Consider the following 14,569-nt stretch of genomic DNA (forward strand, 5'->3'; position numbering starts at 1 on the left):
TCTGTATGGGAGGCCCTGTCGAACCCCGATGTGCTGGACCGAAGTGGGGGAGCGACGCGGTATGGAGCCGAGTCTGATTAATGAAACAGTAGAGCAGGTGAACCTGCTGAAGGAACGACTCAAAGAGGCTCACGACCGTCAGAAAAGTTATGCTGACCAGCGCCGAAAACATCTAGAATTCGCGGTGGGAGATGAGGTATACTTAAAAATGCGTACGTTCCGCGGAAATGATCCGAATCGGAAACTAAAGAAACTCATGCCTAGATACATGGGCCCCTTTGTCATCACGGAGCGAATCGGAGCAGTAGCGTATCGACTGGTGCTACCACCTGACATGGCAGATTTTCATGATGTGTTCCACGTGTCAGTCCTACGGAAGGTGGTACGAGAGCCTGAGCTGGTTTTGCCGCAGCCACCCCTGGACGCGCAACCCAACTTAACCCTGAATAGTACCCCTATCAGGATCCTAGACCGGAAAGAGTTAGATGTCCGTGGAAAGAAGGTAGGGATGGTACTAGTTCGATGGGAAAGAGATGGGATACCTGACGAGGTATGGGAGCGTGAGTCCCAATTTTTGGACGCCTATCCGGGGATGTTCCAGACAGAGACACAGCAGAATTCGGGGACGAATTCAGTTCTAGTGGGGGAGAATTGTAACACCCCGGCCCAGGCCCAAGTGGAAAAGGCCCAACAGAGAGAAACCCTAAGTAACCCTAATCCTAACAACTATAAAAGGAGGTGCCTCTCTACAGCTGAGACATCACAAACCCACCAAGCGAAGCCCTGCGAGACACGAGAGCTGCCGCCGCCACCAGCACGCCGAGGAAGCGCCGCCGTCGACCACCGTCCGCGCAGCCCAAGTCGCCGATCGCGGGTGCCAAGCCGTCGGCTTCTCGATTCTGTGGAGTGTAACCGCCTGCGTTTAGAGCATTAAGGTAAAACCTCAGATCCTTATTCTTCCTAGTCTTCGGTGATGTAGATCTGAGATCAAAAACTCCCTTTCTCTCATCCAGACTTCCGAGAGCCAGATCCGGAACAGAAACTGCTACCTTGCTGTCTTAGATCCAGACCGACAACCAATTAAGGTGAGGACTTGTCTGTGAACTCCTCTCAAGATCCCTAACCCTGTATAGTATTAGGGAGTATCTAGTATGAGCTAGGTTGATTGTTATGATGAATGAATGAAATCAATGATGAGATTGATGAAATGTTGATGATGATTGAGAACCTAGTGGATCTAGGGAAAGAAAGTAAATAAAGTAAGAGTCTAGAATGACTAAAGAAAGAAAGAGTCTAGTAAGACTAAGAGAAACTAAGAAAGTTGAATGAAATACAAACCACCGAGGGACTGGTGGGGAGTATGGGAAACGCGGCGGCCGTAGCGTTCAAAAACGGCAAGTAAGAATAGAGGCGCCGGTAAGATTGAGTCACGCCGAGTCTTGGCGGGAAGGGGTCGTAATACACTGCAAGGGGTATGGACTACATCCAAGGGAACCGGATGCCGGGTGTACCAGGGCAGGCGACTTCATAGGGATGCAGCAAGAAAGGGGAGGGTTGGTCCGCTTGAGCTGTGTAGGTCCTAGGCGTCTAGGGTGTTTGATTGTTAACTGCTAGCCCTGCTAGATTACGTTCTAATACTTGCTGTGTTATGTGTTTTGATAAGAGTTAGCGGGTTCCTAGAACCCGTCCTCACTGAGTATTTTCCCCAAAATGCTCACCCCTCTCTTCCGCAGGTACGGACGAGGAAACGCAGGAGTAAGGTTGGAGTGGTGATGGTTCCTGGGCCGGGAATGTTGTTATTTTTCATGTTCTTATTTTTAAATCGTTTGCTTTTCAAGACCGGTGTTTAAACTTGTTACTTATGATTTCCGTTAAGATTTCTAAGCAATAAAAAGGATTTGGAGTTTCTTTTATCGTTAAGTTGTGAATTTAATTAAAAAGGGGACCAGTAAGGGATACACGGGTTGTCGGGAAATGTGACAAGTGTACCCCTACTCTGTTCCGGGAACCCCAGGAGAAGTTGGGGAAGGGACGGGTCTTTCACATACTCTCAATGTACCCTCAAGAGCAAAGCGTGTGAACTAGACGCGTTTTGTGGTGAACGACCGGGTTAACAATTCTTTTGTGTGCTCTCAATAGGTAGATCGATCTTTGCTTGTGTTGCTTGTTGATTGATTGATCAGGTTAGACTCGCAAAGAAGAGATTAAGTTCTCGCACTTATTATCAAATGTTCTCGTTTTCTATATGATTAATCATCATATATTTATAAAAGAAATTGGTCCACGATAAATCTACAATAATTATGTTGCTATTTCAAAACCAGTTCGAAACTACGCTACCCACTAGTCATGCGGCAACTCCAGGCCTACCGAGTTACCGAAAAATCAAAGAGTACTCAAAAATTACACGAAACCTAGTTTTAAATACAATTTAATATATTAAAAATAGATTTAGCTAATTTTAAACATAATGACACAAGTTTTTAGACATAATTATATAACTTTTTATATATAATTTTAAAAACTTCTTTTTAATTCGTAAATGGTGTGTTTGGTACGAAAAAATCCCTAAATGCAATATGCATGTGATTGTTTTGGGTTTGATAGCTAATTATAATTATTTAGCAATGAATAATTACACAAAATATATCAATAATGAGTAAAAAATAATCAACTGTATTTCAACTTTACATAGACGAAAAAAAACTTAAAGGGTTAACGCGGGAATTAGACGGTCTTATGCGGATCAACGCGGATGAACGCCTAGCTATACCGATTTGGACATATTCGCCGCAGTCAACCTCCGAACAGCGCCGACCGCCTTTTGAACAAGGGTATCCCCTAGACTATATTTGCGAAATGATTTGCCACATGTTCTCTCTACAATCAATTTCACAAAACAAATATGACATGACTACTGAAATTGATGACATGGCTTACAGAAAAATATGACATGGATAATTTCATTTAATGTTGATTTATGTTTTTGGTAAACTTATTAGAATATGGTAATAATTCATATATTACATTTAATATTGATATTTCTTTTTGGTAAACTTTTTTTAAATATGGTAATAGCTCATACATCATCTATAAAATAAATATATTCATATATAACATTTCAAATTTCAAAATATTATTCTTTTTTTGTATAATTATATGATTTGTATTACTAAAGCTTTCAAAAATTTCTACAATTGTTTAAAATTTAAATATCTAATCATAAGATCATTAGTTTTTTATATAACTACAAATTTTATAAATATTGTTTAGGCTAAATTTTTGATAATTATGCAATTTTATTTCATTTTTATTAGTTTTATACAAATTGATTTAATATATATCAAATATGTATTAAATATTAATAAGTAAATAGTAAAATCTGTAATATTTAGTGGTTTTACCACATGTTCTCTCTATAATCAATTTCACAAAAGAAATATGACATGGCTACTGAAATTGATGACATGGTTTCCAGAAAAAATATGGCATGGATAATTTTATTTAATGTTAATTTATATTTTTGGCAAACTTATAAAAATATAGTAATAATTCATATATTACATTTAATATTGATATTTATTTTTGGTAAACTTTTTTAAAATATGTTAATAGCTCATACATCATCTATAAAATAAATATATTCATATATAACATTTCAAATTTCGAAATATTATTATTTTTGTATAATTATACAATTTGTATTACTAAAGCTTTCAAAATTTTTTACAATTGTTTAAAAATTTAAATATCTAATCATAAGATCAATTGTTTCTTATATACTTACAAATTTTATAAATATTGTTTAGGCTAAATTTTTTTATAATTATACAATTTTATATCATTTTTATTAGTTTTATACAAATTGAATTAATATATATATAATCTATATTAAATATTAGTAAGTAAATAGTAAAATCTGTAATATTTAATAAAATTTATTTTTAAAGATAAATTAGATTTAAAAAAATTCTTACTGTACATGATGCAGAAAAACACATAGTTTCGTAAAAACATTAAGGATCGTACCAAGTAAAATGAGTTGAAAAGCGTTTTATCCATATACAAGTATTTTAATATTTGACGTCAAATCATTTTATCTAGATGTAATTTCTCTCTACGACATGATTTCGTTTGGCTATGGATATTTGAAAATAAAATGATTTTTATATCCTGCGACAATTATTTTAGATTCCATACAAACATTCAACATCTCAGTCATTAGTATACCTCATATTCAAAAAATTCTATACATTAATAATATTAAAACTACGATGTTTGACTAATTTATAATTATTAATTTATAAATGTTTTCTTTATAGATTTTTCTATTTTAAATATATTTCTAAAATAAAAAAAACATATTTGATTTTAGTGTATATACATTAATTAAAGTTTTGAAATTTAACTCATATTATTTTTATTATATTATTTGGTTATATAATATATATTTCATACAGTTTAAATGTGGTTTCAGATATAATTTTATTATTTTTTAATCTTTTATTTTTGTTATGCAATTAATATGCTGAATGGAGAAAAAATACATAACAAACATCATAGCTAGTTGACTGCATATCTCATGCATCTCCATTCAAACTAAGGTATATGAAAAACGCATTGGAAGTTACTTGCAAATTAACTAACCCGAGCTTATCCTTATTGACGACAAACTTTAGGTCTGACATATGGAGCACGACAAATCTAAAATGCGATATGCAATTATGAAGCCAAGATAGTCACCTATGAACCCAAGAACTATCTTTATTGGAAAGAACTCGGTTTTTTGAAAAATTGATCCTCTTTATTTTCAGATCCGACCCTTCCACTTTCTACTATAGAAAAGAGTCTAAGAAAATCGTAACACATTGAAGATTGTTTCTTCTTGTATTGTCAGCTTGCTGAGCAAACAAAACCGGAAACTCACCTTCCGATACCAGACATGATGTTTGCTCCTAGAGAAGAACCCATCGTAGTCAGATTTATGTCATACCAACTCTCTAGGACAATCAATGTTATCTTCAACTCACTCAATGACGGTGTTCAGATAATACAAACCTCTTCATTTGGCAAGATTCTGGAAATAACCGATACACCGGCTTTATCGGAAGATTCGCAAAGTACTTGATTTCAAGACACCTGAAAGTCAACAAAAAATACGAAACTTGGTTTAGATTTGCTGGTAAGCCTATTAGATTCTCACTCCAAGAATTTGCGATTGTGATTGGTCTACCATGCGGCAATTTTCCTACTAAATCGAAGTCGAAGATGAAAAAGAACATCACCAAGAAATCCTATTGGCGTACTCTCTTTGGAAAAGTAGAACTTCTCAAGGTTTATCCGGCTGTAAAAAATGTTACGGCAAAAGATGGTTAAAGATGTAGACATCCCGATTAAGTTTACATGCCACCCGTCTGAAAATGAAGATTGTAAAGGAACACACCAAAGCTATAGAAGATTTTGTCGAGTTCTTCTCTTTTCTGTGGGGTAGGTTAGGATTTGATATGCATATCAGTACTATTAAAGAGAGGGACGAGATTACATTATCACAAAACACTATAATTGTGAAGGGTTTTGCCTTAACCATCCAATTGGTGATAGTTGAAGCTAGGCCTGCGATTTTAGTTTTCCTAGACAATACCAAATCGAACCTCGGTTTTCGGTTAACCAAAATTTTGAAAAACCAATTCCAAAATTAACCGAATTAAGTTTCGGTTCGGTTAGGTTATCGGTTAATTTTGTTTTTAATTTTATTTCTGAAAATAACCGATTTTTTGGGTTTCGGTTAATTCTGGTGTAATTTTCTAAAAAAAAAAAATGGATATTTTCGGTTAAATTTGATTTTTTTTTTGTTTTTCGGTTAAATTCGGTTCAATTTTTTGGTTATTTTTGGTTTTTTAATTTTGTAGTTTTCTTTGAAAATCAAAAACTAAACCGAACCAAAAACCAAATTATTTTTAATATCCTACCGAACTAAACCGAACTCAAAACCGTAACCGAACCGAACCAAAAATCTGTTCGGTTCGGACAAAAATCACAGTGCTAGTTGAAGCTGTCCCATGGTTGATTGAAGTGGTTTAGGAGACATGCTCTTCGTCTGAATAGATAAATTTAGGCAAATAATGGGCATGCGAGAAATTTAGGCAGGGGGTCTTGGTTTGCGCAACTTCAGTTTGTGGAATAAGACTCTAAATCTGAAACTCATATGGCTACTCTTCTCTAAATCCGACTCACTATGGGTAGCTTGGATGCACAATCACTATCTCAGACAAGGAAGCTTTTGGAACGCACCCATTAGAACTGCATCCTTCTGGATTTGGAAGACAATGCTCTCCCTACGCCCTCTTGCTAGAAGATTCCTTTGGTGTGATGTTTCAGACGGGCAGAGCTCTAGCTTCTGGTTTGATCACTGGCTTGATCTGGGTCCTTTAATTGATGTTGTTGGACAGGACGGTCCCCAACTGATGGGTATTCCTATAGAAAGCAGGGTCTCAGATGCTGGTACCTCCCGCGGGTGGCGTCTCCCTCCCTCCCGCACTCGTAATCAAAGTCTTGCAGCGGTAAGGGATTGTCTTCTCCGAACTCCTCTTCCGTCTTCGGTTGAACACTCAGATTGTTTTGAATGGATCGTTCCCGGGTCTGCGACTACTATATTCTCATCGGCGCTAACGTGGGATCATCTTAGACCAAGAGTGCCTCGACCTCCTTGGCACACTGGTGTTTGGTTCAAAGGCTGTATTCCAAAGCATGCGTTTCACTTTTGGGTGGTGATTCTCAATAGACTACCGGTTCGTGACAGGTTGGTCAGATGGGGATTAGAAGTCTCAGATAAATGCCTGCTATGTACCCAAAACATAGAGACTCGGGATCATCTCTTCTTGTCGTGTGATTACAGTCGAGAGGTATGGAACATTGTGTCAAGACGTCTGGGGGATAGCTGGCTCTGTGATAACTGGGGTGCTTTTATGAATTGGATTAGTGATACCGCTTCTCCTCCTGTTACTCTGCTCAAGCGTCTGGTCTTCCAGGCTACAATCTATCTGATTTGGCGTGAAAGGAACTCGCGACTCCACGCTGGCCCATCCCTTCTACCTTCTCTGCTGTTCAGGCAGATTGACAGGTGTATCAAGGATGCAATTCTGGCTCGTCTCAACCGCAAGGGGTTCAGAAATCTTCTAAGCCTCTGGTTTGCTCATGAGTAATTGATCTATTATCTGATCTCTTCCCTTAGTTTCATGTAGGCTTTTTCCACTTTTTTTTGGGTCTTATGAAACTATAATAGCTTCGCCGAGCTGATGTAAACAAAACTGTTCATTTTGGTATAAATTCACATTTTATCAAAAAAAAAAAAACTTAGGCAAAAAAGCAGAGATGTATAGATAAATTTATTTACTAATTATAACTCACCTCATTTGTAAAGGTATGTGGAATCTAATTGTCTAATGGTCTGCCCCTGTGAACGCTATTCTATCATCATGTAGATCCTACTCGACCTATTGTTGAGTCCACGCTGGTTTGGTCCGATGTGAGTTAGCAAATCAAAAATTTGACAATCTATTAGCTTTGATATATCAAAACCCTGTGTATTCGAATGAAATGTTCAAGGGTGGTGTGACCAAGATTGATGTGGAACGTATGCGTGAAGAAGCCAAAGTCCATGCCAGAGAGAAGAAAACAAAGAAACCCTACTTAGCAAAAAAAAAAGAAAACAAAGAAACCCATCAAACCCTCCTCCAAATGTTGATGCGTCCTATATTACCCTAATGGTTCTCGACAAGCTAAAGCTTTTGCCGTAATGGGCGTTAGTATTAATGAATTTAGGTGAACAAAAATCATTTTTAATGAAAAAATTAGTCTAGCAAAATCTCAATAACTATGTACTCCATATAGAACAAGATGAACAAACTATCAACACTTTCTATCGAAACACTAGTTGTCTAGTTCATTTGCCTTTTGTTAAAGTGTCCATATAGTTATAATCTCACTTTCCTAGTGTCTCTAAAAACAAAAAGTATCGTGTTTCTTATATTAAAAAGGCATCTAATGCTAAACGCAATCAAATGCTAAATGAGATCAAAAATTTACCGATACAATCATACAATAATGTTTTAAAAATTAATAGTAGTAAAGAAAAAAAAGACTTTTGTAACAAGGACAGAGAAACTGAATGATTTGCCAATTCCCTACCAAATTAGGACGTTACGAAGGAAGGCATACACAGAGCGTGAAAAGACACGAATTGCCATTTGATTCTGCAAATTTTCTTTTGTCACGTCTTATCAAACTACAATAATATTCGACTTATATCATCCCAAATTTTTAATAGTAGCTGGTTCGACCAATAGAGAGGGGCCGATTATACACCGGAGAAGATGATAAACAAAAATGAAACTAATAGTACTCAATATATTACTATTAATGCATTTGGGATTTTGGGTCCGTTTCTAGAGAGAAATAAAGAAAATTTAATGTCACAGAAAACTTCAGTACTTTGTATAACTGAATACATGTGTATGCATTACTCATATAGTTTATGGAGGTAAAGTTTTCAGATTATAGGATTTCATTTAGTGGAAAATAAAATATAAACCATTGAAAAAAATATAAAGGGTTGGAAAAAAATTATATATAATAATGTTGCATGTATTGGAAATATAGTAATACATGTTTATGGGAGTCCAAAAAGAAAAATACAAGTTTATTCAGTACAACATAAAATTCTTTAGGTTTCCAAATAAGAGGATTAGGAAGACTGGCATGCAACTTTTAGATAAGTCGTGCATGTGCATGTTCGTCACTGACAAACGTAGTTGACTGAAACATCTTATTGATATGACTTATTGCTAATTAGGGCTACTGGAAATCACCGAGTGAGGCGGTGGTAGGGGCATCGGAGGAGGACGCTTTCGCTTCTTCTTTTCATAGCTGATCCCACGCGCTTTAGCCTGCGAGTCACGCACTTCCCTTAGGTAGAGACGAACGGCTCGTGCACCGAAAGGGTTAGTCTCAGGTGAACCACCGTTCTCTTCAAAAGCGGCTCGAAGCCTGCCAATGAGTGCGTCGAGGCTGCCCCATGCTTGCCGTAGTGGACAGGCACATGGTGCTGGTGGATTTGGGTGTCCAAAGAACGGACACAGTTGTGTGTGAACCTATACAAGATCAAATTAGCGTTTTGTATCAGCATTTTCAATACATAACGGGTAGAGGAAAAGTCATCATAGATTATATAATTTATTTACATTTTGAATATATATACAACCATCATAGAGAAGAATTATATCTATACTATACTAAAAGGGAGATATAACCTCCTCTTAGAGTGTCCACGTAGGCATAAAAAATCGTCCAATCAGATAGTCCGAAATTGCCATGTCATCTCATTCATTTTTTCGTAAAAAATAAAAAAAACAATGCAAAGGAAAGGATCGAACCCGGGTTAATATGACATAAATATATGACATACACCACTAAGCCATTGCAACTTTCTTGGATACATATACAAGAATCACTAAATATGTAATCACAAACTCTTATGTACATTTACAATAATATGGATTCAACCTTCAAGACTCCGATACTTTGTTTTGTACAAAAAAATAAGTAAGTGACTAAGCTAATATATTATTTGAAAGTGTGAGAACATCAAATATGAAAAACATAGATTTTTGTTTCCGTGACAAAGTTAAGAATTTTGTAAAAGAAAGTTTAACATATAAATTTTCGTGACAAATATGAAAAAGCATAAATTTTTGTACAATTTTGACAAAACAACTCAAAACACAGTTCTCTAATGTTTTAATAAAATATTATTTAAGGGTGCAATAATTAAATATATCAATTCAATAAATTTTGTAATTTATAGACAAAACAATAACACAACAAATTTTAAAACATTTGTTTAACCTATCGATTTCTTTTCATGAGAATCAAACTAAACAAGATAAAAAAACAATTATATTTATTTAATTACCATTTTATTCAATTTTGAATAATTTCAAATTGTAATAATGTATCTTTTTGAAGTTACAAAAAAAATAATGTTATTTCTTTATACACTAGCATTATATATAGATTCTATATACACAAATAAATATAATATAACAACATAAGCTTGCTTTCCCCGATTCATATGAAATTTTTTTAAGTTATCCACCAAAGCAAATTAATTAAATCAATCAAATTGTTAGAATACAACAAATTAATATATAATTTTATTTTAAATTAAATTATTTAAAAAGTGTGTTTTTATTAAAAACAAAATAATAAATAAGTAAAACTGATTTGATGGTAATTTTTATGACATATATATATTATGTGAAAGAAATATAAGCTTAATATGGAAAAAAATCTTAAATACAAAAGACTCTAAAATTAACAAAAAAAAACTAATAAAAATTAAACTATGATATCAATTGAAAGCTTCTTAGACAATATTAATAAAATATTTAAGCAATAATTAAACAAATTTGATTTTTTTTCAGCCAAAAGTGTATTATTAATTAGTATCAGTTATTTAAAGATGGTTAAGAAAGGATGGACTTAAATGATATATGAACTATGAATAATAGTACTTTGTAAAGCTGACTTAGATAACACATCTGCACATCATTTCCAGTCCTTTTTGATGCCTAAATTCAATTTTTCAGAGTAGTTATTCCAAAAAGAGATCGTATGACATATTGTTTTGATATTCAGATTTGTTTCTTGACTGTTAAGAAGATTGATAACTGTAAAAATGTCTTCTTCGAATATGATATGTCTATAACCGAGTCCCCAACATGAGACAAGTTTGTTTTAAAATTAAATAATTTTATATTTTTTTATATTATATAATAAATATATATTATTTACTGATAGTTATAATATAGTTATTCATCTATCACAAATAACTATGCAAATATGTGAATCAAGTAAAAAAATCAAACAACATAATGATTTCCACAAAGAAAATTTTAAAAATATATTTATGTTATGTAGTCTTATTTTATATTCGTTAAATAATGTAATACAATATTATACATTAGTTTTTTAGAATTAAAAAATACATATAATATCTTATCCGCGCGTAGCGCGGTTAAAAAAATCTAGTATAGAATAATAATGATTAACATTCTGCATACAACCATCAAATGAAAAATAATATTCCTAGAACACACCATATATATATATTGCAATTATTTGTTTATAACAATAACCGTTGAAACAAATAAGATTAATAATCCTGTTGAAAAATAATTGTCGGTGATGATAATAATATCTCCAAATATCAACAAGAATTCAGTTGAACAATAATACAAATGTTTTATAGGTCAAAGAAACCCAATTCAGACACATAGGGTTTCATAACTGGGATCTATGTCTTCAGTAGATGAACACAATCGGAAATAGTACTTTTATGTGAGAGATACATACGTGAATATGTTATCTATGTATACCTTGGTCTTGCCAAATTGGTCGTAGAGTGTCCACGTAGGCATAAAAAATCGTCCAATCAGATAGTCCGAAATTGCCATGTCATCTCATTCATTTTTTCGTAAAAAATAAAAAAAACAATGCAAAGGAAAGGATCGAACCCGGGTTAATATGACATAAATATATGACATACACCACTAAGCCATTGCAACTTTCTTGGATACATATACAAGAATCACTAAATATGTAATCACAAACTCTTATGTACATTTACAATAATATGGATTCAACCTTCAAGACTCCGATACTTTGTTTTGTACAAAAAAATAAGTAAGTGACTAAGCTAATATATTATTTGAAAGTGTGAGAACATCAAATATGAAAAACATAGATTTTTGTTTCCGTGACAAAGTTAAGAATTTTGTAAAAGAAAGTTTAACATATAAATTTTCGTGACAAATATGAAAAAGCATAAATTTTTGTACAATTTTGACAAAACAACTCAAAACACAGTTCTCTAATGTTTTAATAAAATATTATTTAAGGGTGCAATAATTAAATATATCAATTCAATAAATTTTGTAATTTATAGACAAAACAATAACACAACAAATTTTAAAACATTTGTTTAACCTATCGATTTCTTTTCATGAGAATCAAACTAAACAAGATAAAAAAACAATTATATTTATTTAATTACCATTTTATTCAATTTTGAATAATTTCAAATTGTAATAATGTATCTTTTTGAAGTTACAAAAAAAATAATGTTATTTCTTTATACACTAGCATTATATATAGATTCTATATACACAAATAAATATAATATAACAACATAAGCTTGCTTTCCCCGATTCATATGAAATTTTTTTAAGTTATCCACCAAAGCAAATTAATTAAATCAATCAAATTGTTAGAATACAACAAATTAATATATAATTTTATTTTAAATTAAATTATTTAAAAAGTGTGTTTTTATTAAAAACAAAATAATAAATAAGTAAAACTGATTTGATGGTAATTTTTATGACATATATATATTATGTGAAAGAAATATAAGCTTAATATGGAAAAAAATCTTAAATACAAAAGACTCTAAAATTAACAAAAAAAAACTAATAAAAATTAAACTATGATATCAATTGAAAGCTTCTTAGACAATATTAATAAAATATTTAAGCAATAATTAAACAAATTTGATTTTTTTTCAGCCAAAAGTGTATTATTAATTAGTATCAGTTATTTAAAGATGGTTAAGAAAGGATGGACTTAAATGATATATGAACTATGAATAATAGTACTTTGTAAAGCTGACTTAGATAACACATCTGCACATCATTTCCAGTCCTTTTTGATGCCTAAATTCAATTTTTCAGAGTAGTTATTCCAAAAAGAGATCGTATGACATATTGTTTTGATATTCAGATTTGTTTCTTGACTGTTAAGAAGATTGATAACTGTAAAAATGTCTTCTTCGAATATGATATGTCTATAACCGAGTCCCCAACATGAGACAAGTTTGTTTTAAAATTAAATAATTTTATATTTTTTTATATTATATAATAAATATATATTATTTACTGATAGTTATAATATAGTTATTCATCTATCACAAATAACTATGCAAATATGTGAATCAAGTAAAAAAATCAAACAACATAATGATTTCCACAAAGAAAATTTTAAAAATATATTTATGTTATGTAGTCTTATTTTATATTCGTTAAATAATGTAATACAATATTATACATTAGTTTTTTAGAATTAAAAAATACATATAATATCTTATCCGCGCGTAGCGCGGTTAAAAAAATCTAGTATAGAATAATAATGATTAACATTCTGCATACAACCATCAAATGAAAAATAATATTCCTAGAACACACCATATATATATATTGCAATTATTTGTTTATAACAATAACCGTTGAAACAAATAAGATTAATAATCCTGTTGAAAAATAATTGTCGGTGATGATAATAATATCTCCAAATATCAACAAGAATTCAGTTGAACAATAATACAAATGTTTTATAGGTCAAAGAAACCCAATTCAGACACATAGGGTTTCATAACTGGGATCTATGTCTTCAGTAGATGAACACAATCGGAAATAGTACTTTTATGTGAGAGATACATACGTGAATATGTTATCTATGTATACCTTGGTCTTGCCAAATTGGTCGAGGTACCTGAGAAACTCAAGAACATGAGCACCACTGCAACGGGAGAGAGAAAGTGGGGGACGGTGGTTGCGTAGATACTGTCCAAATGTGTTCCAATCTCTTCTCTTCTGATTCTCATACCTACTCAGCTGGGTCGTCGCCGATCCGCCTGAAGAAGACGAGGAGGAGGAGGATGAGGTAGTGACTGCTGCGGCGGCGATCATAAGGTTTGTGTTGTGTGAGATGTTTGTTGTGCCAATAAAGCCATGGATTGGATCCATAATATCGAGATCTGATATACACTAAGGTTTTGTTTTACTTTGGTTCACACTTCGTGATTTTTGTTTTAGGTTATGATGAAGATGAGAATAGCTTTATGAGCCTTGAGTTGATAAGGGAAGATGGTGGAGAAAAGAAAGGAGAGAGGGTATCGTAGTCATTACTATAGAGAGTGGGTTGGATGTATTCATGCTCTAAATATTTTCTCATTAATTGTTCTGCTTGATCCATAACAGTGGATTCATAATAATGCAAGCTTGTATTTTGACTATATAGATCGAGTTAAACACTACTACTACTACCACTACTACTCATATTACATATACATCTCTGTAATCAATTATTATTATCTGTAGAGGTGGTGTTCTGATATCCGTTCGGGTTCGGGTCATGTATTTGCTATAGGACTATTAAATCCGTTTACACTTTAGATCAGGTTCGAGTATTTTTAGTTTTGCTGGATGAAAGGTTAAAGCTTAAAGGGGGTGTATGGATGGTGTAACTAATGCATATTGAAATGCTATTAAGATGTTAAATAGTAAACAAATCTATTCACTCCTTTAAAAAAAAAATCAGATGTAGTATTTTATTATTTAGGAATTTAATTAATTTAGAAATATATCCCTACAACTTTCTCCTATTAATTAATAATATTAGTTGTCAAATAGATAACTCAATAATTTTTAAGTTCCATGCATTCAACAAAGTATCA

At 32.7% G+C, this 14,569-nt stretch overlaps 2 protein-coding genes and 1 long non-coding RNA gene across 3 annotated transcripts; 2 read left to right on the top strand and 1 right to left on the bottom strand.

Moving 5' to 3' along the window:
- The first annotated feature begins 433 nt into the window (after positions 1-433).
- On the top strand, positions 434-1,934 carry LOC125576549. The gene is made up of 2 exons (XR_007314983.1): positions 434-935; positions 1,014-1,934. It is a non-coding gene; the product is annotated as an uncharacterized LOC125576549 (long non-coding RNA).
- Positions 1,935-6,326: 4,392 nt separating this feature from the next.
- On the top strand, positions 6,327-7,202 carry LOC106408523. The gene has a single exon (XM_013849278.2). It carries the CDS (start codon positions 6,327-6,329, stop codon positions 7,200-7,202), a length of 876 nt encoding a protein of 291 aa, XP_013704732.2.
- A 1,402-nt stretch (positions 7,203-8,604) lies between these two features.
- Positions 8,605-14,094, bottom strand: LOC106409450 (protein LIGHT-DEPENDENT SHORT HYPOCOTYLS 4). Its single transcript, XM_013850088.3, has 2 exons — positions 13,578-14,094; positions 8,605-9,149 (listed from the first exon to the last, which is right to left on the bottom strand). The coding sequence occupies exons 1-2, from the start codon at positions 13,857-13,859 to the stop codon at positions 8,844-8,846; spliced, it is 588 nt and encodes a 195-aa protein (XP_013705542.1). The 5' UTR covers positions 13,860-14,094; the 3' UTR covers positions 8,605-8,843.
- Positions 14,095-14,569: the final 475 nt, after the last annotated feature.

This window comes from Brassica napus, chromosome A1, assembly GCF_020379485.1.
Source record: "Brassica napus cultivar Da-Ae chromosome A1, Da-Ae, whole genome shotgun sequence".
NCBI lineage: Eukaryota > Viridiplantae > Streptophyta > Magnoliopsida > Brassicales > Brassicaceae > Brassica > Brassica napus.